A 27,069-nucleotide genomic window follows, 5' to 3' on the forward strand; every position below is an offset into this window, starting at 1 on the left:
TGCATACATCTAAATTATATTCAACAGCTGTCTATCTCCTAGAGACGTTTCACACGTGCAAAAAGCACATATATTTTTACTATGCGCATTGTAAATCATGTGCATATGTTACGATGAGAAAACATTACCATGTCAGTATTTTACATTTGTAATGCAGTATATACTGTACATTGGTGCGGGTGTTTTAAGATGCACGATTGTAAAGGTAGGATTTGGGAATTTGTCATTCATTTGAAATAACTTGTTTCTAGCTTCACATACTGTATCATACTTGCCTACCTGACCCTCTCCATGAGGAAGACAATGCTCTGTTCCTGGACTTTCCTGGTAATGTATGATTGCCATCACCTATGGTGAGCTAGTTAATTGATAAGAAAGGTGTTTCACCACAGGTGATGGCAATCATACATTACCAGGAAAGTCCAGGAACAGAGCAATTTCTCCCTCATGGAGAGGGTCAGGTAGGCAAGTATGTACTGTATGTACCGTGTCCAATTGGGCTAAATCCATGTATTTTATGCATGAGTGAAAGTGAATGAACCCTATTGTGTTACAGGCTGCTATAGCAGCCACAGGGAACATTCCATTCAACTGCATATTGATATCCAAGTGGGGATTAAAGTGTGATATGTATGTAACATTCACTCTGTGGTGTTTTATTTTGCAGGCCAAACCAATATAATGAGAATGTAGACTAGTGATGGGCGGATGTGTTTGTTATATCTTGTAACACTTTTTTTTAAATGCCTGCCAATGGATTATTACAGATATATGTCTCTTGTTTAATGGTATACATTTTAAAAGCTATTTGAATATGAGGCCCACACATGGCTATTTTTCATGAAGACTAATAATTTAATAAAAAAAAACTGCTATATTAATGAGCCATGTTAGGTGCTTAGTCAGGGGATAGCTGGGACTTTCTCACTGGAGATTGTAGCAGTAGATTACACTGACTGGTCAAAAGCAGACATTAAAGTTATTTTGATTGGTAACCTGGTGTACTTGAAGATTACCAGAATATTGGCCCTCATTCCGAGTTGATCGCACACTAGCTGCCCTTAGCAGCATTGCACACACTAGGCCGCCGCCCTCTGGGAGTATATCTTAGCTTAGCAGAATTGCGAACGAAAGATTAGCAGTTCTGCTATTAAATATTTCCCTGCAGTTTCTGAGTAGCTCCAGACCTACTCCTAGATTGCGATCACCTCAGTCCATTTAGTTCCTGGTTTGACGTCACAAACACGCCCTGCGTTTGGCCAGCCACTCCTGCGTTTTCGTCTGGCACGCCTGCGTTTTTTAGCACACTCCCGGAAAATGCTCAGTTACTACCCAGAAATACCCACTTCCTGTCAATCACTCACCGATCAGCAGAGTGACTGAAAAGCGTCATACAGACCTGTGTAAAATTGCATAGTTTTTTGTGAAAGTACTTTGCGCGTGCGCCCTGCGGCCCAAACGCATACGCAGAATTGCCAATTTTTAGCCTACTTGCAATTCTGCTAAAAACGTCAGCGAGCAAACAACTCGGAATGACCACCATTGACTCCTTCATTGCCTGCTATGATAAGTCCCATCCCTGTGAGGGGCACTGCTAATAATAACTTTTATGTCAATCACTACCTCAAAACAACCATTGTAATACTGTCCCAAAACCTCTTGTGAGAGATTAACACATACAGTGATTTCTCATGTCTATTAATCAATGCACAAAATGGCTGCCTCGCAGGGTGTACTGTACATGAAGCAAAATCTGCAGAGTGCAACTGAAGGGTGAAGGGTGCATTATTGGAAACAACAGAACAAACATAGACCAAATTAGTTTGCCTCACCAATAAATCAATGCCAATAAAGTCAGTCAGTGGATTATATAGTATATCATTCATAGGGATGCAGTAAAAATGCCAGCTGTTGGGATCCCAGCAGCCGAAATACCAATGATGGAATCCCAACACCCAGTGGAATCCCAACACCAGAACTCCAAAAGAGGCAGGAGACTGACGCTGGAATCCCGACACCCGGCATCCTGACTGTAAGTAGCCGCCGAGTTAGGTATAGGGCTGGGGAAATTAGGGATAGGTTTAGGCTGCAGGGAAGGGTTGGGCTGTGGGAGGGGGGGTAGGTTAGGGTTAGGCTGCGGGTAGTGAGGGTTAGGGCTAGGCACCCCTGCGGTGGAGGGGGTTGGGGTCAGACTGCGGGGGAGGGAGTGTTAGGTTTAGGCAGCGGGGATGGGGATTTAGATTTATGCACCTCCGGGTTTGTGGTTAGGGTCAGGCAGTACGGGGGGAGGTTAGGGTTAGGGAGCGGGAACCGAGGTTTAGGGATAGTGAGTAGGGGAGGGGGACAAATCCACACACTCATCCCATGGGTTTTACCAGCATCAGGATCCCGCAGTCAATATTATGACCGCCGGGATTCCGAGCAGCGGCATTTCATACTGGACCCCATCCATAAATATAGTGCTATAAAAATATATTGATGTTTAGTTTATCCAAAAAACACTTGTTGAACTGAGCTGATGGGCTGGATATTGGCTAAGCCCAAAAAATGCCTGTGGTCACTGTGTGCTGGTAGTACCGGTTCACTTTCAGCAGTACTACCAGTTCTATTTTATTACATTACTGTATACATGTTAGTATTTTAGAAACCATTGTGACAGTCTTTTTACCACATCTATAAGTGTTCTGAATAATAAATGAATAAATCACTTACAATGCCTATTCTGTCATTTTTTGTGTTTTCCACTTTATAGCTCAACAACTTTATTTGCAGGCATGATGCATCTGTCTGCTTCAATTGTTCACAATCTGCTCACGTCCAAGTTTTTGGTAGGTAACATTTCATTTTATGCTACATTACATACCATATTGCTGATTTATTGCACCTTACAGACAGAGAAATCGCTATGGAGCTTTGTGGATTGTACAATATTCCAATCTACTCAAAGTGATTTTTTTTTTTTTTTACACATAAGTTTTACGGCATCAGATAATAAATAAATGAACAGTCAGCAATTGTCCCATAATAACAAAGAATTATCTTTTTGTGTGTGGTGAGATCTTGTACAATAATTGGGCATGGAATTGCCCATAAAAAGCTTTGTGGCCAGTACATGTGCTGTAAGTAATTTTTTAATGAATCAGGCCTTCTGAGTTTGCATTTCAACAAGCGTGGTTTCTATGGCAATAAAACTCAGTCACTAGCTACTTGAACACAAAGTAATGGGCCATAATCGATGTAAAAGGTATTGTCAGAGTCATTTTAGTAAAATATTTCTCCAGCTCTCTTTGGAATTTGACATCATTTACACTCATTTTGCTCAGTAATGAACACTGGGAGAGAATAGCTATCGTGCGGAGACACAGATGCGGCGGCTAGTGTTTTTTTATTCAGTATGAAGGGGTCATTGATTTTCATAGCAGGGTGCCTGTGAGTGCCCGCACATAGTTTGCTGATGAAAGGAAGATAAAAGAAAAGTTTCTAATTGTTTATAAAGGGATTATATTGAAAATTGCAAGCTCTCTTTTACCAAACTGAGCACATATTTCCTGTGTATCCATAACTTTTTAAACTCCAATTTCAAACAACTAGGACCACACAAATCAAATGGGTTACCAGATGTAGGGGTCTATGTACTAAACAAGTGGATGTAGATAAAGTACCAACCAATCAGCTCACAACTGCCACGTTACAGGCTGTGTTTGAAAAATGACAATTAGGAGCTGATTGGTCGGTTGGCACTTTATCTCCGTCCACTCTGTCTCTCTCCAAGGCTTAGTAAATAGACCCCTTAGGCAGATATTGTGATTTTCAGGTATTTTTCACAGCGTGGAGAGAAATAAATTGGAGAGAGATAAAGCACAAACCAATCAGCTTCTAACTCCCATTTTATAGACTGTGTAATGTAATTTGGAATCTAACTGGTTAGTGCTTTATCTCTCTCCATGCTTTGATAAATACCACCCCAACTAATATATTTTGTACATTTTATAATATAAATGTTTTTAGTAGATTTTCTCTCTCTCTCTCTGTATTGATAGATAGATAGATAGATAGATAGATAGATAGATAGATAGATAGATAGATAGATAGATAGATAGATAGATAGATAGATAGATACAGGGACGGACTGTGGTCCGAATTCGACCCTGGCATATGCGTGCACACACATATACCAGGAGCACACGCACTGTGTACAGGGGCGCGCGGGTACTAAAGTCGGGGGCGTGCCGCGAGTCATGGGGGTGTGGACTCACGGCAAGCCTCCATTTCTATGGAGTATTCCTGGCTCTCTGCCTGACAGGACCGGCCCACAAGCTCATCGGCGCTTCTGGCATTTGCCAGAAGTGCCAGATGGGCAGTCCGGCCCTAGATAGATAGATAGATAGATAGACAGATAGATAGATAGATAGATAGATAGATAGATAGATAGATAGATAGATAGATAGATAGATAGGTACACTGGGTTTGGCAATCCTATATGCAATGCAATAATCTTGCCAGGGTGCCTACCTTAAACAGATACTTGATACCTTAAAAAATGGATGGCACCCTGGGAATTAGTAAATGTACAACACGGTCACAGACAGAGTGCCACCCATTTTTGGAGGGATCAAATATATACAGTATAGAGATGAAATAGATTATGACTGGCAGTTCAGATTGTTGCCTAAAATGTCCCAATTTTCAAATCAGGTATAGCTGGAGGTATTGCGATGGCAATATGTGCAAAGTAGCAACAACATAAGGAGACAAGAAGGCTACATCTCAAAGCGCTAACAAGCTTTAAAAAAATGATTCAATGGAAATAAAATTAAGGTTGAAGCTCTGCAGTGTTTCCCCGCAACTGATCTATGTGCGATTTACCGGACGTCTTCTTGTGTTATTGCCCTTAAGTGGGCTGAGAAGTCTACTGCGCCATAATGCTGCTGACTGCACTGCCAGGAGTCAGGGCAGCACAAGTATTGCTGTAAATGATATAATAACTTTGCCACATAAGGCTATTGAGCAGCGCTTAAAATCAGAAATGGTGAAAGAACAACATTGTCATAGAGCAAAGCATGCGTTTTATAGTGCAGTTGTTCAGGGGAACAGTACTTTTAGCAATGGACACTATTAAAATGAATATTAAATGTTTTCTGCATTATATTTTCATCAGATCCCCTGGGTGATGTGACTTAAAGGGCATAGAAGGTCTTTCTTACCATGCAGCCATCGCAAGACATAAGCCTAGGCAATATTAACTCAGTAGTTAAGCTAATTAATATGTGGAGTGGTATTAGCTCTAAATACATCTAAGGCTTTCATTTTGCTGAATTTGTGCCACAGAGATGTGAACATTTTCTGATTGTAGTGTGCACCAACCTATATTTCTCTATGTGTTCTGTACGTGTGCCCGGCGAAAATCTAATATATATTTTTGCTACAGTATGTGATCCTAGCTCACAATAGTCTATAGCGATGCCGATAGCTGCTATAGAAATTCTCCATTGAATACAATTTACAGCTCCTTCAAAATATTGCCAAAACCTTGTCCTGGAGTGGTCAGTGGGGCAGGGCTGACTTACCACTGTGCAATGTGTGCAACCCCCCCACCTTTATAAATTGTTAGAAAAATATTTTTATTTTAAAGAAAATATTCACAACGGAACAAATTATATATTTAAATCATTAAGCATTTTTGACTATAATTTCCATTTGTTTTTAAAAAAAAGCAAGTAAATTTGTCTCTGAAACAAGCCTGTTCCTAATGCAGATTTGTACATAAACCGAATGCTTTACCTACAAATCCGATGGTTAGTGGCCTGCACAGGTGCAAGACCTGCTCTGCTCATGTGGAGAACGACTCACAGTCCTCACAGACTCATTACTCACAGTCCCCATGAGGTGTTTGGGGGTGGGTGGAGTGTCGGCCCATCTAGTAGGCATGACTGGCCTCATGGTCTGTGTGGTCACATTTAGACTTCCTGGACCCAGCTGTCTGGTACAGACAGCCAGTCTGAGTAAGGTTCGGCTTACGCAGATGGACCAAGGTCTACTACCATCATAAGTCATGACTGATGGTCGCGATGGTGATCTGATGCTGCATCCCCAGATGCAGCATTTGGATCTCGCAGAAGCTTGCAGGAGGTGTCTATCCTGCTGCTTATGCATTTTATTTGTATGGTATTGCACAGCTGCATCTCTACGCTTCCCTGCACCTGTGCAGTATCTTACAAATTGGAATCAGGCCCCACGTTTCAGTGCAAGGGGTACAAGTACAGTACATTTATTTCTTACATGATTAGTACTGGCTACAGTATCTCTTCTTCCGGAAATTGAATTAGATGTCTACATTGATACCGATGTAGACAAAGTTATCCATTTAAGCCATATATATCCCAATTTACATTCCAATTTCCACCAATTTGTAAAGCCAACTACAGATGTATCCACATTTATCTTGACGGTTATAGGATTAACTGTGACTGGCAGGTCTGACGCAAGGGGGCTAAGTTCAGATGCAATTGCTGGGGTTAACACATCATTGTAATCATCATCCTTACATGTGGGCAATTTAGTTTAATTCACCCTCATGTTAATTAGCACATAGGACTTCTTGTACTTCTTTCTCTGTTCTTACAATAATGAAACTTTTCCTGCTGTACACACAGTCACACAGTGTGGCTCCATAAAAATGTATTGCAACTACCAGCTTTGAATTGTTATAAATGTGTTCTGCCAGTAATTACCAAACAATGCATTGCACATAAAGTGTAAGCTGGTGTACCTAGCCACACCACTGACTTATGTCTGAGAATTGCTGCTTCAGGTTATTTGAAATTAATGAGGACTTCACAGAAAACATTGAATTTTTTTGTTTTACTAAGTAGAAAGATGTGTGGGTCCCTGCAGGCCAAATGAAACTGCAACTGATGTTTGCGTTTCACTACATTGATCTTCTGTAGGCAGAAATCTTTAGCAACACTTAAAGTGTGTACAAGCGCCCACAGAGCGCTCTTCAAAGCTTGAAATTGTGCACAAAACAGTCTTTTAGGAAATGTATTTTTAACTTTAGCTCACCTATATTTGGAGAAATAATACCAAAGACATATGTTATAGCACTTCTTCAGAAACTCCTTTTTAACTAAGCTCTTTATCCCTTTTTCTATAACCTGATATACTAAGGCAATCAAGGCAACATGGCGGTTTGAGCATGTCTGCTAATGCTTCCTTCCCTCTGTGTCCCTGGCGCTATCTTTTAAGAATGTTAATTAAAGGGTTAGGGAATGATTTATCAAAGCTTGGAGAGAGATAAAGTTGGGAAAGATAAACTGCTAACCAATCAGCATCTACAGAAAATGTCATGTTACAGGCTGTGTTTGAAAAACAACAATTAGGAGCTGATTGGTTGGTACTTTATCGCTCTCCAAGTTTTGATAAATCTTCCCCTTAAAATCTTAATTTACCAGTTGAGCTGCTGTTGTAATCTAAATTGTAATGCAGTACTTAAATATAAAATAAGACGTCAGCTTTTTTAATGCAGCATTTCCTCCTCTGGGGTACATATGCTCATCCATAGAATGCCAATTATTCTCTTATTTTTACCAATTTAATAACGTCATCAACATTGGATTTCATATGCCTACTGGGCGGTATTGATCTTAGTTTTTTGATCCATGTTCTTTAAAAGAGATTTTAGTTAAAGTATCTTGAATTATTGAAATATATTAAGGATTAACTCTACATCAATTAGGTGTATAGCAAGCCATTGTAGGTAGTCTGGTGGTCAATAGTCATGTATGCTGACACATGAGTGAGTACATTTCACATTAGGACAAGGGGGCTAATTCAGACCTGATCGCTGCTGTGCATTTTCGCACAGCAGCGATCAGGTCTGAACTGCGAATGCAGTGCGCCGACGCATGCCAGACAGTCGATGGCCATCTTAGCCCTGCTGGGCGGGAAGTTGGCATTTGGCTGCCGTTTAGGGGGCGCAGTACGGGCAACGCAGGCATGCCCGGACTGTCGGGGGGGGGGGGGGGCGGCCGCGGCGGCTGCATGACATCACAAGCAACCGCTGCGACCCTCACAGCGACAAGTAGCTCCCTGCCAGCGCGCAGGAGCTGTGCTGGTAGGGAGCAACTCTTCCAGTACAAAAGCATCGCCGCTGCTTTTGTACCTGTGTGGGGGGGTCGAGCATGACATGTGGGGCGGACTAGCGCTGTGCTGGGCGTCCCCCCACATGTCTGAAGACTGATCATAGATGTGCAAAATATACGATCAGGTCTGAATTAGGCCCAAGGTGCAGTATGAACTTCCACACAGAGGCAGCGGTGGAACTACTGCCATTGCAGCAGGTGCAGCATATTTGAGGCCAGGAGAAGGTATGATGTCCTATAGAAATAACACTTGTCACAGCGATTGTTGTTCTGCCATTGTCTGCGCCCACTATAAAGCGCACTTGTAGGTACTGTGTATGCTCACTGTCCCCCATACAAAGTTTTCTTTATCAAAGATGCATATAACAGTACAATCTTCTGGAATCAGGTTGCAGGAGCCTTACATTACTAGTCTATACTGGAAGAGACCCTACATCTCCGACTAGGTGACTGACAGAACCCTGTCACATGCAGCAATGTCCTCACTAACATAGAAGAGGAAACAGGTTAATGCCTCCCACAAGATCAGCACTCTCTCCTATACTATGGGGGAGATATATCAAACCTCATAAAGAGGACAGGTGGAGACATTTCCCATAGCAACCAATTTATCATGTTATAAAATGAACTGGATGCATGAGAGCTAGAATGTGATTGGTTGATTTAAGCAACTTTTACACATGACTTCTATAAAGTAGAAGGTTTGAAATATCTCCCCCTGTGGCAAGCATTCTGCAGTGGTTCTCAAACTGTGTGCCGTGGCATCCCGGGGTGCCTCAGGTAACTTGCAGGGGTGCCTTGGATTGGTGGTCCAGGGCCAATTAAAATTAATTATGGTCAATGTAACAGGAAAAACCAGTGCTGGTGGCTGCCAATCATAAAATATGTGGACAAACAGAAGCAAATCCTGTCCCACACCACACAACTGAACCTAATGGTGCCCATACACTTGTGAGATAATCAGTGCTAACCTTCGATTTCAACCACATCTGTGAGAGGAATCGAAGGATTGTATGCACATTTTAGGTACCTTTCAACGCGATGTGCGGGCACGCCGGTCGAATCTCACGTCTCAAGACAGTATGTGCTGCACTTAATATTTATCGAATCGCAGTGCGATCGCATGTGTTTTTAAAAACACATGCTATATATCGCACTGCGATGTGCGATGGGCACCCACCGGGAGCGGATGGAGGCCGCTCCCACTCGGCGGTGACGTGCTCATCACGTGATTACCATGCGATCTATCGCATGATCGCATGGTAATCACTTTGGCAGTTCAGGTGCGATTTCATCGCACCTGAACTGCCGGTGCGATGCCCCGCGATGTCGCGTCGCACAAGTGTATGGGCACCATAAGAATGACATATAAGCACAATTTACTTAATGTACACTTCTTTCTAAATTTCTCAGTAAGAAACTTTTGGCCTAGAAGTGTCTTGAAAAAAATTCTGATACTCTAGGGTGCAGTGATTCAAATAGGTTTGGGAACCACTGGGCTACAGGTTTTTCTATCCCCACCAAACTCAAACCTGGTGACATTCGAGTGAAGAGATGAAGACTGAGGGGCATATTTAAAAATGAGTGATATTCTTGTTATAAATCGTCACTAATCTTAAGTAGTGCTCCAACCAATCAGCTCCGAACTGTGGTTGAAAAATGACAAGAGTTAATTGGTTAGATCACCATTTAAGATTTGAAACTAGCGGTTATACTCTTACCACTCTGGAGAAAGAGTGGCTAGAACTTGGTTCACAAGGGATCCACCTGATATATTCAAATGGAGGGCCTTGGTTAACTATATCTCCAACCATGAAAGATATCTATATATATATATATATATATATATATATATATATAGTATATCCAGGCTCATATACTTAGGAGTCAATCGTAATTTAAAATGAATAACTTTTTTTCCACAAAATTATTTAAATAGCCTAATTCTAAAGTTCAAGACCACACGGTATAATACACGAAAATCCAGCATTCTTTATGTAACATAATTGCCATCTGAACTTATATCTTTATTTAAGCAGTATAATCGTACATGTATTGTAATATTGAGCAAACATTCCCTCTAGTGGCTGGCTATGACTACTGTAATACAGTAGTTCCTGGTAGGAATTACGTTAGTTACCAACGACCTCAGTGGTGGGGGATTTCATGTGACGTTACTATAGTAGGTATTCCACCTCCATAGAAACTGAGCTGTGAAGCTCACATGCACCATACTATATAGCTTTATGGTCAGATGACTATAAATGTACCACCAGTAATTAATATAAAGTAACTGCACATAAAGAAACTAAAGAATTGATTCATATGAATATAACATAAAGAAGAAGAAAATATGTATCTATAAATTGTAATTGAAACATTTTACTATTAATTACACTGCTTGATGAAAGCTCCAGCATTTGTGATAACCAGTCACAATGGCAAAAAGGCAATAAGATCATAGGAGGGTGTGGACTGAGAGAACACTGTGGATAAAGCCACCACAGGCAGTCTGGGACAGGATCATTGAGGTTGACAACCAGAAAACTGTTTACTTTTCCAGACTTGATTAATTGTGCTTTTTATGCGGCTGATGCTACATCACTCATACTCTACATCAGCTGAGAGTCAAAGAGACTCTGGTTCTTACAGTATCTCATGTAATAATCCTGTGTACACGGTAAGGTCAGGGAATACTGTAGTGGGCATTGCTCCTTGCTGTACCTGAACAATCGGAGCAAATAATGCATTGTGCCTCCACTTTACATCCTCATGCACTTCTTGTTTGTAGGAATTCACTCTACCTGTATGCAGAGGGTTGTAACAATTAATTCTTAAACATTCAGTATACAATTTTGATTTTGACCATCCACAGCACCTCTGACTATGCTCCTGACATTTTATGTTGCTTGCTGATACCTGTATTCCAGGATAATATTTCAGTAATCCAGAATTATGAGTTTATCATGAACTGCAATGTGACTTATGGTGCCCATACAACAGGCAGCTATCGGGGCAAGTCTCCATTCTGCTGATGACTAGGGATTGAGGAAATACAACATGTTGGAAATCCTCAATTTGCCAATTCAGATAAAAAATTATCGGGATCGGCAAGTATGGGATTGTTTACATGCTGTATTTTGCCAATACCCCATGGAATCGCCTTCAATGTTTTTGATCGGCGGAATGGACCTGCTTTGCGAGAACAGGGAAGTGGCCCGTAGATGTATGAATTCCCTTACTGTATGCAGTATACAAAAACCACTAAGAGTGAAAAAAAAGCTATAAGATCAGAAATAATTTAATTATTTTACAATTTACCTCTATTTTTTAAATTGGTGATAATGAAGAGGAGCTTGCAATGCACTAAACAGCCTTTGGTAGCATTAGACACATTTCCTTATACCATCCAATTAATTTAATATGCATGTGACTTGTATTGCAATATTTGCTATATTTTTTATCTGCAGTGTAACTACAAAGAGGTTGCACTTGTGAAGAGTGGGCAAGGAGAAAACATTCTAAAATAAAGCAGAACTTTACAAAGCAACAGAGTATCTAAATCAGGGATTCTTACTCTTATTGGGCAATGACCTCAATTGTGCCTATGAATTAGCTTATAAAACTCTCAGTTTCAATTAATATTGGAATTCCTTTTCATTATTCACTGTTCTCTTCTTAAGTATAGTGTTTGCATTTGTACAACTTTAAGCCACAAGCATTAGGTGCAGTATCAAATTCTGGCTTGTGGTTAGTAGCAGGCGCAGGGTGAAACCTGGGCCTAAAATGTCCCAGTGTTGCCAGTTTGTTATGTTGGTAGGTTTGGGGGGAATTCAGTTACCCATGGTAAATTGCTGCAGGTGAAAAAGGGAGGTAGCCTCACGCTTTATCGCCGTGGCTATTCAATTGCACTCCATTTTTCACTTGAGACCCCGTTATTTAACGTGTTAACGGACGTTTACATGGGTAAACGGGTGTTAGCATATAGAATCAGAAACGTTCACAGATTTGGGTGTTAACAGGGTCCCAGCACCCATTATTAACCCGCTGGTTTCTGAGGATTTTTTTCACGTCTGTTCAGATGTGTAAAAAAAATCCAAGATAAATACTGCCAGCACTGGGATCAATTAATTCACAATAAATTACAGTGGTGAATTAAATTCCTTTCTTGATTGTAATTTGCCACATTTAAAAGCATGACTAATGGTCCCATGATCCATTCTTTGAGTCTTGCCCCAAAAATTAAAAACCCCTGATTTTTTTTATTTTCTACCCATTAAATCATATTACAGAATTAGTACATTAGCTAGACTTTAACATTCTGAGTACACAGTTACCTTTTGCGTGAAAGAGATATAGTAACGCGTTAATAAAATGCTTGCTCCTGGTATTGGTAGGGGAATACTTCCATTAGCACAGTAGCAACCACAAATTACAATAATTCATCTGACATTTCCACCCAATTTTTAAATGGTACTGGATGGTCCCTTTCACCAGCTTTTTAACAGACATAAGCAATGATAAGTTTTACTAAAACTAAAACTCATTAACAATTCTACATGCTGAAATGCATAAATAGAGTTTGGAAAAATTCTAAACAATCCTTCCCAAGAAACTGATATTCAACAAGGCTTTAAAACCCACAGTTGATCCCATATCAAATTGGAACCATTTTTAAATAAAGCTAAGGGGCTTAACTAAGACTATTTAGGTACAATTTCATAACCAAAATCTTTCTTGTATGAAAAAATAGCATTGACAAAAAAATTAGTGGATTGATTGACAGGACATGGTTTTATACTTTTCTATTTTGCATGCATTACCAATCAGAATTAGATTTTAGTTAACCCTTTTGCTCAGAGAAGAGTCTGCAATGATTTATGATATGTGGTTTAAGAAGAAACTCTAAACACATATAGGAGTGACATGATCAAAATGCTCTCTTTAGTTACATAAAAATAATTTAGATTTTGCAGTTCAATTAATTGGAAAAAAATATGCATGTTACTAACTACATTTGTTTTGCTTCTTGCCATTTAAATTTTAGTAGAGTGCAGTGTAGGCTTGTAGCCTGTTTACGTTGCTGTTTATTGAAACGACTTGGTCGATAGTAAGATGTCTTCATAAACATGAGGAAGAGAGTGGAAACTGTGCCTTATAAAATTGGGATGCATCAATTCAGGAGTACTGTACCTTTGGATTTGGAAAGGTTGCTGTTCAGCAATAAAGGTACTTTTACAATTTTAATGTATAAAACAGAGATCCCATTTTCAGGGTCTAAATTACAAATACAGTTTGGTCATTTGGGCCACTTCTTGTTTAATATGAATATACAAATTAGAGTTACTAATTGGTTTAAATACCTAAAATACAGAATTGGAGAATTCCTGTTTGAAATACACTGGTAACATTATTTAAAATGTAATATTATTAGTTTTTTAGAGGAGGATTTCATTAAGTATATCTAACTGACATTATTTGTGTGATATTTATAAATCAACCATAAAGAAAAAAATTAAAAACAAAAGATCATAATTAAAATGATCAGTTTTCACAACTGAAATGATGGGTAAATGTCCTTTCAAATACAGATATACTGTGGCAGTTTTACAAAACCAAAAGCTATTTCCACACTGAGACTACTTTTACTGTTCCATCCCAATAAGCCAGGTTTTGCTCCACCCATTGCAAGAGGAACCAAGTGACGTTAATGAGTATAAAAATGACAGACATATGAAGATTATATGTCTTTTAGCCCTTTCCACAATGGAGATTTCGATACCAAGCTCAGTGAAATTAAACAGTATAATTAGGGCCAATGTGGAAATGGGAGCTAATGGCAATGTAAATTACAATAGCTTTTACTTCTTTTTTAAGATTATTTTTAACTATAGTATATCAATTATTATTTAAAAATAAATAAACCAAACATTATAATCACTGTACATTCTATGAGTATGAAATGTTCTGTTGTTTTTTATTAGAAATGTATGAATATTTAAAATGTTATTTATTTGTTTTGTCATTCAGTATTGTATTTTAATAGTGTGCTGTACTTTGTTTTAGCCTAGATATATTCTAGCGCAATTTCCGTCTCTAGAGAGGCATTTAGTCAGTGGATAGACTGAGCCATGTCTAGCCATAAAGCAACCATAGAATAGAGAATAGTTTAGTATGATACATCAGATATCCACAGTACCACTTTTGTTTAATCAGCAAGAATAGTCCTACAATTTTGGGGTTTATATTATAGAGGAAAGGTTTGAAGTATAGTTCACAAAAACCGATCATATTCTAGTTATCATTTTCTAAAATCAACTAGATAAACCATAACAAGACCCTGAATGATTCTATGGGTAATACTTCCACATATCCTTTTTACAGGTTTCAATAGTTTTCTCTTTCCTCAAGATAAATATATTGCGTTGATATCTTGATTGGAGCCTAGAATGCTTAGGCGTGTTGAACTTTTTAATGTAGTCATTTTGAATACTTCTAGAATAATTTGCAAAAACAAATGACAAAATAGCAGCTGTCTGACAGTAATGATTTTGGTAACACTTCAGAACAGTGCCAAGTGAAATGACAACTGAAGCAACACTATGATTGCAGTTCTGGCTGCCTACTCCAAGGGCAGATGTACAGCTGGAACCCCTGATCCATCTTGCATCTCCCTGCAATGTCCTCTGACACTGTATAAGTCGCTGTTAGTGAAGAGTAGCCACTCTCTATTGTGAGCATTAGGAAAATGCAGGGCGAAAAAGTGATGCACTTTGTATTGGTGTTACCTTTTCTTCTCGCTTATAGTGACACCTTTTTTCCTTTGTGGTCTCTACATCCCTTGATCATACCCTTCCCGTGTCCCATCTACAATAAATGCTACAGGGTGACAGGAGACCCGTTCAATGTTCTAAATTAGATTCCATCAGCACTGTATTCATTTTTGATCTGCAGACCTCTCAAGAGCAAATGGGTTCAAATTGTTTTTTAAAAAATAAGTCCTCTCTTGGGCAACTGATGTCTCCCCCATCTCTCATTAAGCACAGAGAGCTGGTATGTCATTACTGTCACAACTAATGTTCTAAGAAAACCTCTTGCTGGCATCAAAACTTATCATACAACAACCCAAGGTTTGCTTTTAGGTTATGGTATGTGAGCAACTGGACTAAGTCCCAGCTCTCATTGATAATCCTGTCACTTAATCCAGCATCTTTAACTAACTTGCTTCTGAAATAAGTAAGATTTGTGTTTACAAAAGGAAGAATAGGAAGAAGAAAGTATTAGTACGTAAGTGTTAATTTATTCCATTCCTGCTGCCCTCTTTGTGCTGCACTGTGCTGCCTTAACTTAGCCTGGTGTTCAGCATCCTCCTCATCACTATCATCGGAATCACCACTTGTGCTCTCCTCCTCCTCTTCTTCATCATCATCTTCCTCTTCAACCTCTTCCTCTTCTTCACTTTCATTTTCTCCAGGGACATTAGTTTCATATTTCTACAGTGAACAAAGAGAAGACTGTTACATAGACTATCCTGCACACAAGCAGCCTGATTATGGTGCAAGTTGGGAGCAAACCTTATATCTGACAGTAACTTATTTTACTCAGAATGAGAACCCTACAACTGATAACACATTGATAGATGTAGTGGTTGTTCTTGAAGAATATACTTAAGGGCAAATTTACATTACCATCAATGTGATTATTATGTATTTTGGATAAACTGTATATCAAAACAACATAAAAAGAAAAATATACAATATATAGTCATTATTATTACATTTTATTTATATGGTGCCAACAAGTGTCTAGGGTACCAAACAGGGAAAATTATAGCAGAGAGGGTCAGAGGTGCTGACTGTGAGTGGGAGCACACTGGAGAAATGAATTGTGCAGGGTGAAAACCAAGAGGGTGGAGGGCCCTGCCCATGAGGTTTCAGTAAAGAGACAGTAAGAACAGAGGGTATAAACGGTAAAAGGTGGATACACACCATCTCTTTCTGCATATGGTCAAATATGAGAAAAATACACACTCTTCCATTATGCTTTTTTTTGTTCCTTTACACAATACCCTTCAGATACCTGTCTACTGTCCGTTATGGACCAACCTCCTTTTTAATAATAACATTTCATCTGGATGACAGAGAGAAAATCTGAGTGCCTGTATTTCAATGTGTACTCCTTGGATTTCACAAGTATAGCTCATTCAGTAAAATAAAATCTCATTATTGTATTTGGATACAGAACTAGGAGCATTATAGAAGCCATGTTCAACAGGAAATGCCACAATCACTCCATGTCCGGACTGTCAAACGGAATGAGGGGAATGCTTTATGTACTTGTTTCATATGCTACTGCATTTCCCAATTATGTCGTGAGATGAGTTGAGATACTGTAGTACTTACATTTCAGTTCCAAATAACAGTTTTGTGCAGATGCATTTAAATAGAGCAGTGCAATTTAATTAGCTAATTTACTTCTGTTTCACACTATCAGTTTATGTGCATATTAGCAGAATAACCAATAAAATCTATTATTATAGCATTTTCTAACTATCATTAATGAGCTTTTTAAATATGTTGATTATAAATAAAATGACAAGAAAGCAATCCCATCCCAGTGGATTAATAAAGGTGCTATATCCATTTCACTGATGCTCCCAAGGTTAACATTTTTATTTCAGATGGCTTGGATAGAGTGCTCACTAGATGTTGAGTCTTGGGCCGAGAATATTTTTGCTATCTGGCTCCCCTATTTTCTCACTATACAGGAATATGCAAAACACGCAATCAAGTTGACATCTTGGTACAATTTATGAACAATGGAAAGAGGTTCACCTCTCTTTTAATGTTGTTTGTTTGTTTGTTTTGGGGGGGGGAACCTATATGTTTATTAAGGATTTTTATCTTCACTTCAATGCTGTTGACCCATTCTGGTCAGTTTATTGGCACTTTATGTATTGCTCTGTTACTGTACTTCTCAGATTTGTATTATTTTTAGGATGGTTGAAATGCTATTTTCTATGACTTTAAATAAACATAATGCAAATAAATCTAAATAAATAAAATGACACAAAATATTGTAACAACAACATAATACTAACATAATAATAATAATAATAATAATAATAATAATAATGTAACACGGATGTTATAAACGATTGACTTAAATTAAAAGGGCTGCTACCTCCATAGGATTTACTGTGATAGTTAAAGCAGCTTCATCCCAATCCATTTCATTGTCTTTTGTCGCCTCTTTTTCCGGAAAGTCCTGTTGGTGAACTACTCGCAATCTGAAGATTCCCAGGATGACAATAATGACCAATATGCTGACACACGCCACTAGGACAATTGTTGTTGCACCTGGAGAAACTGGAGAACAATTGATGAGATTAGTACTTTATTAACTTGTTATATTGTATGTACACAAGCTCAATAAACTATAGTAAATTCAATATATATTCTGTCCAGATGCATCGAATATTCAATCATTTACTTCAACCTGTAACAGGTTTAGGAAACTTTAGAATTCTCTTTATCCCTTCATTCCGTAATGAGATAGTTCAAAGAAAAAAAACCCTTTATTTTCAAAGTTTGTGACAAGGAAAAGTGAAATACAGTACACAAATAGTCCTTGCTGAGCAGAAATTAGTTCTAAGTAATACCACAGCTTTTACCGCACTGAGGGCCAGAACCTATTAGACACGCGTAGGCCCACCATGAAGATAGGGCCTGATTCAGAAATGGACGCACCTGTTGAGGTTATCCACAGTGGAGCAATGTTTTTGCCATGCTGCACATGTGTATAAGTCACACTGTGCACATCTTGAGATGACAATTGCAGTGAGTGACAGGCAGGGAGCACTTGTGTTTGGGGCTTGTATCTGCCTGTGATTGTGCTCCCATACGCAGTTACATAGCTTCGGCGTCTCAGTTCCTTTAGTCATGCTACGCACCCATAGGGTTACACAGTTATCGACCATTGTGCGTCTGATGGTTGCATCTTCATACACAAGCAGTGGAGCTGAGATGCCTCCAATTGGCTTCTCTATACAATTCCTGCAGCTGCAACATTTTTGCACAGCAGCTGCGTACACATTTGCCGCTGTAGAGGCATTTACATCCATCTCTGAATCAGACCCTAAGTGCAGCCGTATGCATCACATACGGGGTACCTCTAGGCTCATGTTTCTTTGTTCGCAGCCCCATAGGGCACCATACGTGAGTCCAGGATGAAATCGGCATGAGGGGGGTAAATTGCAGTACAGTTGCTGGCATTTCTAGTTTTTTCTACACCGTTTCAATGGAAATTTGCGCGCTTGCACTTAACATGCTTAAAGTAAGTGAAACATTTTATACATGTCTTTTTTTTTTTTTATTAATTGAGGCCACAATGCCCGTATCCATCCATCCATCCCCTGGTGAAAGTAGCCATCATCACTATAAGTGCAGGCTTACACAAGGTTCATCCTTGGTGCAAGAGGTCTGTTCACAATTCCGCCGGCATTCCCACAACACACCAATCCTATGTGCAAACACCTAGTTGCTGCACAGTTACACCACAAAGCCGGTGGAGATATGCATTAGACTCCAGGGGGCCCGATACAGACCTGAATGTGCGCGACCTTACACATTCCCTGAAGGATGTGGTTGCAATGTGATTAACAGGCGTGGGCGTTGTGGGGGCGGAGTTATGTCGTTGCGGGGATGGCGCTGGGAAAACGGGCGGGGAGGTACCGTTTTCGGGATGGCTGCATGGCGCCACATGCAGCCTCTCCAAAAAAATATGCCGGCTGACTGCCTGGCAGCACAGCCAGGATGCGCTGTCAGGTGTCAACCTTAGATCCGATGCCTCTGCAGTCTAATTGCGGACGCATCGGGGGGGGGGGCCTCACACATGCTGGGTGGCCTTGCACTGTGCAGGGCAGCCACCAGCATGTGCAAAGATGAACGCAGATCTGGGTGCATATGCAGCAATCTGTGCTAATCTCTTAATAGCCCCCCAAATCATCTGTAGTTTCTCAAAGTCGTGTTTGCAGACTCATACACAGTATCTAAAAAGCAGAGCAGACTTGAATGCAACTCTGCAGCAAATCAGGTGCTAAATATACTGACGGTGTATATGCAGTCAGTATCGATATGTGCTGAGACTCAGTGATGAACCTATATTATATTAATATAAACAAATGTATATATTATTTCATTTTATTTGTCATCATGAACAGGAAACACATCTGATCATAAAGCTGCTGAAGGGAGTGTGTGTGTGTGTGGGGGGTCACGGTTTTTTCACCCAGACACATAGCAGATTGTAAGGGGAGGAGGCAAGCAAAGAACTCAAGTGGCAGCTCACCCTGGCTGAAAGGTAACACTGTAAGTTATGCACATACTTATATACCCATAAGGGACAACTGTCTATTTATATATACACAACACACACTTCTGGGAGCCCATGTGGATTTAATAATGCAGTCTATACATAAGGCACACTAGCAGACAATTTGCAAGTAAAGAGGAACTGGAAGATTTACCAAATATTCTACTTGCAGTTTCAATATTAAAAAAATCATGCAAAAATTGGTAAAAATCTTTAAAAAAAAACTTTATATAATTTTATAAGGACAATATGCTTAATTTTAATACAGTAATAAAGAAAGCATTCTGAAATGATAGTGACTAGAGGTCAATCTACAATACTTCTCACCCTTTTGGACATTTTAAATAGGAAGCTGTCATCGGAGATAGCCAAATACGGGGGCATGATAAATAGGGAGAAGCTCTATTTTAGGAGAAAACATTGCATTTTTGCTGGATTTACAGTAGTTTGTATTGCCATTATATAAATAACCCCTCAGTATTGTAGGCACCACTAACCATTGCACTCTGGTGACTTAGGGGGTAATTTCGAGTTGATCGCTCGCTAGCTACTTTTAGCAGCCATGCAAACGCATTGTAGCCATCCACCGGCGAGTGTATTTTCGCTTTTCAGAAGTGCGAACGCTTGTGCAGCAGAGCGCCTGCAAAATCTTTTTGTGCAAAACAAGACCAGCCCTGTAGTTACTCTTCGTGTGCGTTGATTCTAACCACAGAGGGACGGCTTTTGACGTCACACACCCGCCCAGCGTTCGCCCAGCCACGCCTGCGTTTTTCCCGACACGCCTGTGTTTTTCTAAGCACTCCCTGAAAATGCTCGGTTGACACCCAGAAATGCCCACTTCATGTCAATATCCCTGCGTTCGGCCGTGTGACTGAAAGCTTTGCTAGAATCTGTGCAAATCCACAATGCTCTTTGTACCCGTACGTCATGCGTGCGCATTGCGTTGCACAGGCATGCCAGATTAGCCATTTTTTTCACTGATTGCTGCTCTGCGAACAACGGCAGCTAGCGATCAACTCGGAATGACCCCCTTAGTAATAGCACCAACTGAGTGGATTCCAAAATCACATATTTATCATTATTGGTGATGGTCTGTACCATCCCCATCGTCTGCAGTGAGAGCCAGAGCATGTCAAAACGGAGCAGGATGGCCTCCAGAAGACGATGCCCTCCGCAAACGGCAAAGCGGATACCCATGGCCAGGGAGCAGTTTTGCTTTACGTACCACGGCTTTCATGTAGTACTTCAGTGTTTGGTTGCTGGAGAGATGGCATAAACTGTGGCTGAATTACCATATGGTTTACATGTTCCATATAATTGGAGTTATGCAGAATGTTGACCTGCAGTACACAAGGAGATAAGAGATAGTATTCCATGAGTTTTATTTCATCAATATATTAAATTGGTTGTATCACAAAGATTTTATCTGCTCTATATCACTCCTACTGTACAAGACTAGTTACTGAGACTTGTTGATTGACATTAAAATGACATATTTGTATACAATATAATACTATACTGTAGCAAACATTTCAATCCCTGAATTATTGTGTTATCATGTTAATAATATAGACAAATATATTACAGATATGTGATGTTTCTGACTACATTGTCACACTTTTCCTTATATTTATGTAATGTTATTCATGTTTTAGTTCTACTAATATTACAGTTACACATGTAGTGCTTTATACCTTTCTGTCATGCATGTATCTAGAGGGGGAAGTGACTTGTCCTTGGTCAATTTAATATTCAAGTATGGTTTCACATTCAGATGAGGTGTCAAATAAGTTAATAAATTATACCTGTGCTAATGTAGCGTACATCTCAAGGTGATTAGATGTCATGAAAGTGATGTAAAAAATTATTGCACTCTACACAGGTCTTCTTAATGAATTCTGAAATAATGACACCTTAAACACTGACAATGAGTGCTTATATACTGTAATATTGTTTATGCTGATGTGACTTTTGTACAGTTTTATAACAAATACAGAAAATCCTCCATTAAACCAATTAAATCATTATACCTGTATTTTCAGAAAATAATAAGTTGAATGTATGAACCTAGGGCCTTATTCAGCTTCATGCACTCAACCAATCACATTATGCCGATTTTCTGCCCAGTGCGACCTGTGCATGGCCCGTTTTGCACGTGCGCAACCGGGCAATGCCTGATTGATGGGCAGAGGCGTTCGCAGGGCAGTCAGGGGTGGTGACGCAACGTTGCAGGGCCTGGTGCCAAAAACAGAAGCAGGTCAGGTCCATTTTTGGGGCGGCCACAAGACATCACACAGGCCAATGTGATGAGTAAGATGGCAGGGTCTGACTGCCTTCACAGCCAGGCTGCACAGGCAGGGGGCTACCCTTATTTTGCCAGATCTGCGTTGCAATTGCAATTGCATTATGAACGCTTTGCTGGCAGCAATTAGCATGCTTGGTGGTATTGCCCTGTGCTGGGTGGACCCAGCATGTGAGTGCTAGCAGGTGCAGTTTTGCTAAATAAGTAAAACTGCAACTGAAGTGCCACATCCAAACAAGTGCCCGGTGGTCTCCCGGCTAGACCAACACCGGAATCCTGCCCAATAGAAAGCCCGACAGTCGGCATGCCGGCTGACAGGGACTATTACCACTCGTGGGTGTCATTGACACTGATAGAGTGGGAATAGAACCTGTGGCGAGCGCAGCGAGCTCGCAAGGTGGTTCGTTGTGCTTGCCCCTGCCGGCAACCTAAACACTGAGGGTTCCGGCATTGGTATGGTAATCAGCGGTTTCCCAATCGCCTGTCACCCATACCCAACCCTACTGAGGCACTACAATGTGGTATACTATGAACTGGGGCCACTATAATGTAGCATTACATGAAGTGCAGGCACTGTGTTTTATAATGCCATCTAAGGCACTATTCTGGTGCATAAAGGATCTGATTCAGGTTCTGTTGGAATAGCGGCACAAGCGGCAAAGTATCGGTACTGTTCTGCGCATGTACAGTACGGGTCTGTGACATAGCACACAGATCAGCAGCAGACTGTCAGTGACTGACAGTCTGCTGCTGTTTAGTGGTGGGGAGGGATCATGACTGCCTCCATTTCCAAAAATGGAGCTGTGGCACTGCCATTGTGGAGGAGGGGAGAGGCCAGGATCTCCATCAGAAAACAGAGATTTCCTGGCCTCTCGATAGAACCTGTGGTGGCCAGCTTGCGTGATGACATGGGTAACGCAGCCGGCAAATGGTTTCGCAGATAATCTGATGCTGTGTCCTAGGAAGCAGCTCAGATCACTAATACAAGCAGGAGGCTGCATTAACATATAAGTACCAGTAGAAATTATGCATTGTATGTGATCATGTCCTATTGTGCAGGGGTTTTGGAAAACTGTTCAGAAATATATTAATTTCGAACTGAAACTACATCTAAGAAACATATCCAAAATACGACTATATCTTACACAAGACACAGCAAAAACTCTAATCCACGCTCTCATTATCTCCCACATTTATTATTGTAATAGTCTCCTGACCGGTCTTCCCAAACATAGGCTCTCACCACTACAATACATTTTGAATGCAGCTGTGAGGCTAATCTTCCTCGCTAGACGTTCATCGTCTGCAGAACCGCTCTGTCAGTCCCTCCATTGGTTACCAGTATTCTACCGTATTAAATATAAAATACTTTTACTTACATACAAGGCTATTAACTAAACTGCACCAACATCTCTTCACTCATCTCAAAATATCTCCCTACCCGACGTCTCCGCTCTGCACAAGATCTACATCTCTCATCCACACGCATTACTTGTTCACACTCAAAATTACAGGACTTTATCCGGGCTTCACCCACTCTGTGGAATGCCCTCCCACGCACAATAAGACTCACCTCTAGTCTCCAAACCTTTAAACGTTCCCTGAAAACTCACCTCTTCAGATAAGCCTAACAAATTCCAAACTCACCCACATAACCTTCAGTGCTTCCCTATCTAATTACATCCTCTCTGTACAGTCCACATAACATCACATATCTTGTCTTTCTTTACTCTCACACCCTCCTTACATTTGTCCAACATTGCGGGGTGATCATATCATACAACCCATTAAGAAACTAGCAATCTGGTGGACCATTATGCAATAGGGAGAATCTATCCTTGTGTATCAATACCTATTTCCCTATAGATTGTAAGCTTGTGAACAGGGCCATCCAACCTCTATGTCTGTCTGTTTTTACCCAGTTTTGTTCTATTACTGTTCTACTTGTAAAGTGCAACGGAATATGCTGCGCTATATAAGAAACTGTTAATAAATAATAATAAATAAATAAACAAACTGCCTTTTACAATAGCAAACTCTTGGGCACTATGGAATATATACCCTACCTCCCTTACCCTGATGATTTCTAGAGGTAAGGAATTATTAATGACACGTATTGCAGCAGTTTCTAAAGAAACAATTTTATCTCAATGGATTACACCAGACCCCATTCCTTTATCCCTATTATTGCCGCGATTATATCATCTTTTTCACATGGATTAGATAGAGTGCTCTTTGGATGTGGAATCTAAGGCACCAATTTTTTTGCTATATGGACGCCCTATTTGGTCACTCTGTACCCACGCTGGGAATAATGATATTCGTAATGCAGTGAGATTGTTTTGGAGAATAGTGTGCCACCATTTTGATGATGTATATAATTTACCATGACGGTCAATATTGTATGTACTACTGTATTTGCGATTTATTTCTTTTTTGTTAATTTGAGACTCCTTTTGGCATTTATGTCTTGATGTGTAACATGGCTAGCTAAGCCCCAGCCTAATGTACAGGTGCAAGACTGGTCTTACCTCAAGATTAAACTCATTACTTGTGTAACGTCCATTTAATTCAGAGCACTTCACTTTGAACTTGCGACCAAAGATAGAAGCAGAATCCCAGTGCCGATAGCGCACTTGTCGTAAGACATCTTCATAGTTTTTCATTGTATCCACACCTGAAAAAGAATACAGTTATATTAACATGAAAGGAATATCATTTATTATTTATGCAGGTGTTTGTTTATGTAATTGATTAACTTACTATTTAACGGAAATGTTCGTGTTTATGAATAAAGTGATACAGTATATAATAACACATACTATTCATAACAAATATCAAAATGATTTCCTATGAGAAGTTCCATGACATTTGCAGTAAAGGCAGGCATAATATAGGACTAGTCAATCTACCTGGTTCCTGTCTGTGTGTGAAGTGTGACATCTGAAAAAGTGTTTCATTGTTGAGGTACAAAGGGGGATATTTAATAAAACATAATTAGCTCATGAAAGCTGGAAAATTTTAGATTTATGTTCTCCAGAGATGTAGATAAATATTTCCTCTCCAGTGACAGTTGCAGCACAGTCCAAAATTTAAACAGGGCAGCCACACCAACTGCCTGTGAGTCCTGAACAGCTATGTCTGGCAGTATTGGGGTGGCAGTTGGTGTGGCTCCCCTATTTGAATTGTGGACTGCTCTGCAACTGCCACTGGTGAGGAGATATTTATCTCCATCTCCAGAGACCATAAATATCAAATTTTCCAGCTTTTATGAGATAAATTATGTTTTATTAACTACCCCCCCCCCCAGTATCTTTAGTTATGACCAGTGGCAAAACAGTAGATCACCAGGCCCCCGAGCAAAATCTAGGTAGGGGTCAAGTGATGCCAATTTAGCCTTCCAGTGCCCCTTGTTCTGCTCTCAACAGAACAGAGATGAGGGCTACTGTATATTGACCATGCATGGTCTGGTGGTCGTGGCCACTGCGCATGCACTAATTTAGCATGTGGCCACACCACATGTGCCTGTCAGATTAGTCCCTTCACTCTGCTCTTTTGAGAACAGAATGGGTGTCTGTCTGGGACGTCAGGTGGGGAGAAGAGGCCTTGGATCAAGAGAGTTAGCTGGAATTGCAGGGCCCCGCCTACACCAGTGATAGTTCCATCACCAGTTATGACAGTTATAAACAGTTACATGTTCGAAAAAGACACAGGTACACCAAGTACATCAAGCTTAACCTTTCACGGTATTCTAGCTGTGTTGATCCAGAGGAAATCAGTAGATACATTTTCAATTACCACCTGATATGGCATTCCTCAGCTTAACTACCCTGACATTAAAGAACCCTTCACAATAAATCAGCTTTCTTCTATTGATTCTTCAGTTGATTATCTCTTCTTTGTGTATATCTTGGCATGAAAAGTTATTAGCTCAATCTCTATTTTGGCTTCAGATTTATTAATACATTTTGACTATTAGAAATGTCCTCCCATTTAAAATATCAACAACCCCAATTTGTCTACTACCTTTTTATAAATAACTATTCCTTTCCCCTTGTTAATGAGGTAAACTGCATCTAATCCATCTCTAGTTCTATGGCTATTGTGTTATAATCTTTGGTGGCGATTCAGATCTGATCGCTGGGCTAACTTTGCTGTCCTGCATTCAGATAGTCACTGCCTGAAGGGGGAGTGTAAACTCGCCGTGCAAGTGCGCAATCCAATGTGTACGGCGAGCTGGTAAAATCCACTTTGTGCAGTCTCTGGGTAGCCCAGGACTTTCTCCTATGGTGCGATCACAACAGGCTGATCGGATCCGGAGCTGACGTCAGACACCCTCCCTGATGACGCTTGGGCACGCCTACTTTTTTTCTGGACACTCCCAATAAACGGTCAGTTACCACCCATAAACAGCTTCCTCCTGTAAATCACCTTGTGAACGCCCGTGTGATCGGATTTTTCGCATAATCCTGTCGCTGACCGGCGATGCCCTTTGTTGTTGTCCAACGTGCGCACGCATTGCAGTGCATATGCATGCGCAATTATGACCTGATCGCCCGCTGTGCAAAAACGCACAACAGCGATCAGATCTGAATCACCCCCTTTGTCCAGCCAACTAGCACACCTACAGTATCCAACACAAAGCACTTTATTAACTAACAAGTATTGATGTGACTTCTCATATATTCCTATTCAACAGTTGGCTATGTTATTCCTTAGGCCAGTGGTTTCCAAACTTTTTGGAATCACGGCACCCTAGAATATCAGAATTTTTTTCGCGGCACCCCTAGGCCAAAAATTTCTTATTGAGAAATTTAGAAAGAAATATTACATTAAGTAGATTGCGTTTATATGTCATCCTTAGTGTCAGTTGTGTGGTGAGGGACAAGATTTGCTTCTGTTTGGCCACATATTTTATGACTGGCAGCCACCAGCACTGGTTTTGCCAATTATATTGACCATGAATAATTTGAATTGGACGTGGACCACCAACCCAGGGCACCCCTGTAAGTGTCCCGAGGCACCCCAGGGAGCCACGGCACACAGTTTGGGAACCTCTGCCTTAGGCTATACAAACATTGCGCATCAGTTGTGAAATTATAACACCACTACTATCATTTATAAAGTACAGATATTAAAGGACAACACTGCTACAGTATATTTATTAAGATGCAGGGTCTGTGTCGCAGTGGTGTATCACAGCTCGAATAGAATGTCCCAAGGTAGAATGCTTAAAAATTACATGTACTTCAT

The 27,069-nt window shown here is 40.3% G+C and overlaps 1 protein-coding gene across 1 annotated transcript in view; it reads right to left on the bottom strand.

The window, feature by feature from the left end:
- Positions 1–365: 365 nt before the first annotated feature.
- The window catches only part of CLSTN2 (calsyntenin 2), a 1,340,366-nt gene continuing 1,313,662 nt past the window's right edge, over positions 366–27,069 (bottom strand). The window contains exons 14-17 of the mRNA XM_063915936.1: positions 24,348–24,493; positions 20,740–20,854; positions 17,325–17,509; positions 366–15,634 (exon numbers count right to left, since the gene is read on the bottom strand). Coding sequence (XP_063772006.1) covers positions 15,422–15,634; positions 17,325–17,509; positions 20,740–20,854; positions 24,348–24,493 — 659 coding nt within the window. The 3' untranslated portion in view covers positions 366–15,421. The remainder of the gene's footprint in view (positions 15,635–17,324; positions 17,510–20,739; positions 20,855–24,347; positions 24,494–27,069) is intronic.

The sequence above is a fragment of the Pseudophryne corroboree genome, chromosome 4 (assembly GCF_028390025.1).
Source record: "Pseudophryne corroboree isolate aPseCor3 chromosome 4, aPseCor3.hap2, whole genome shotgun sequence".
In the NCBI taxonomy this organism is placed as follows: Eukaryota; Metazoa; Chordata; class Amphibia; order Anura; family Myobatrachidae; genus Pseudophryne; species Pseudophryne corroboree.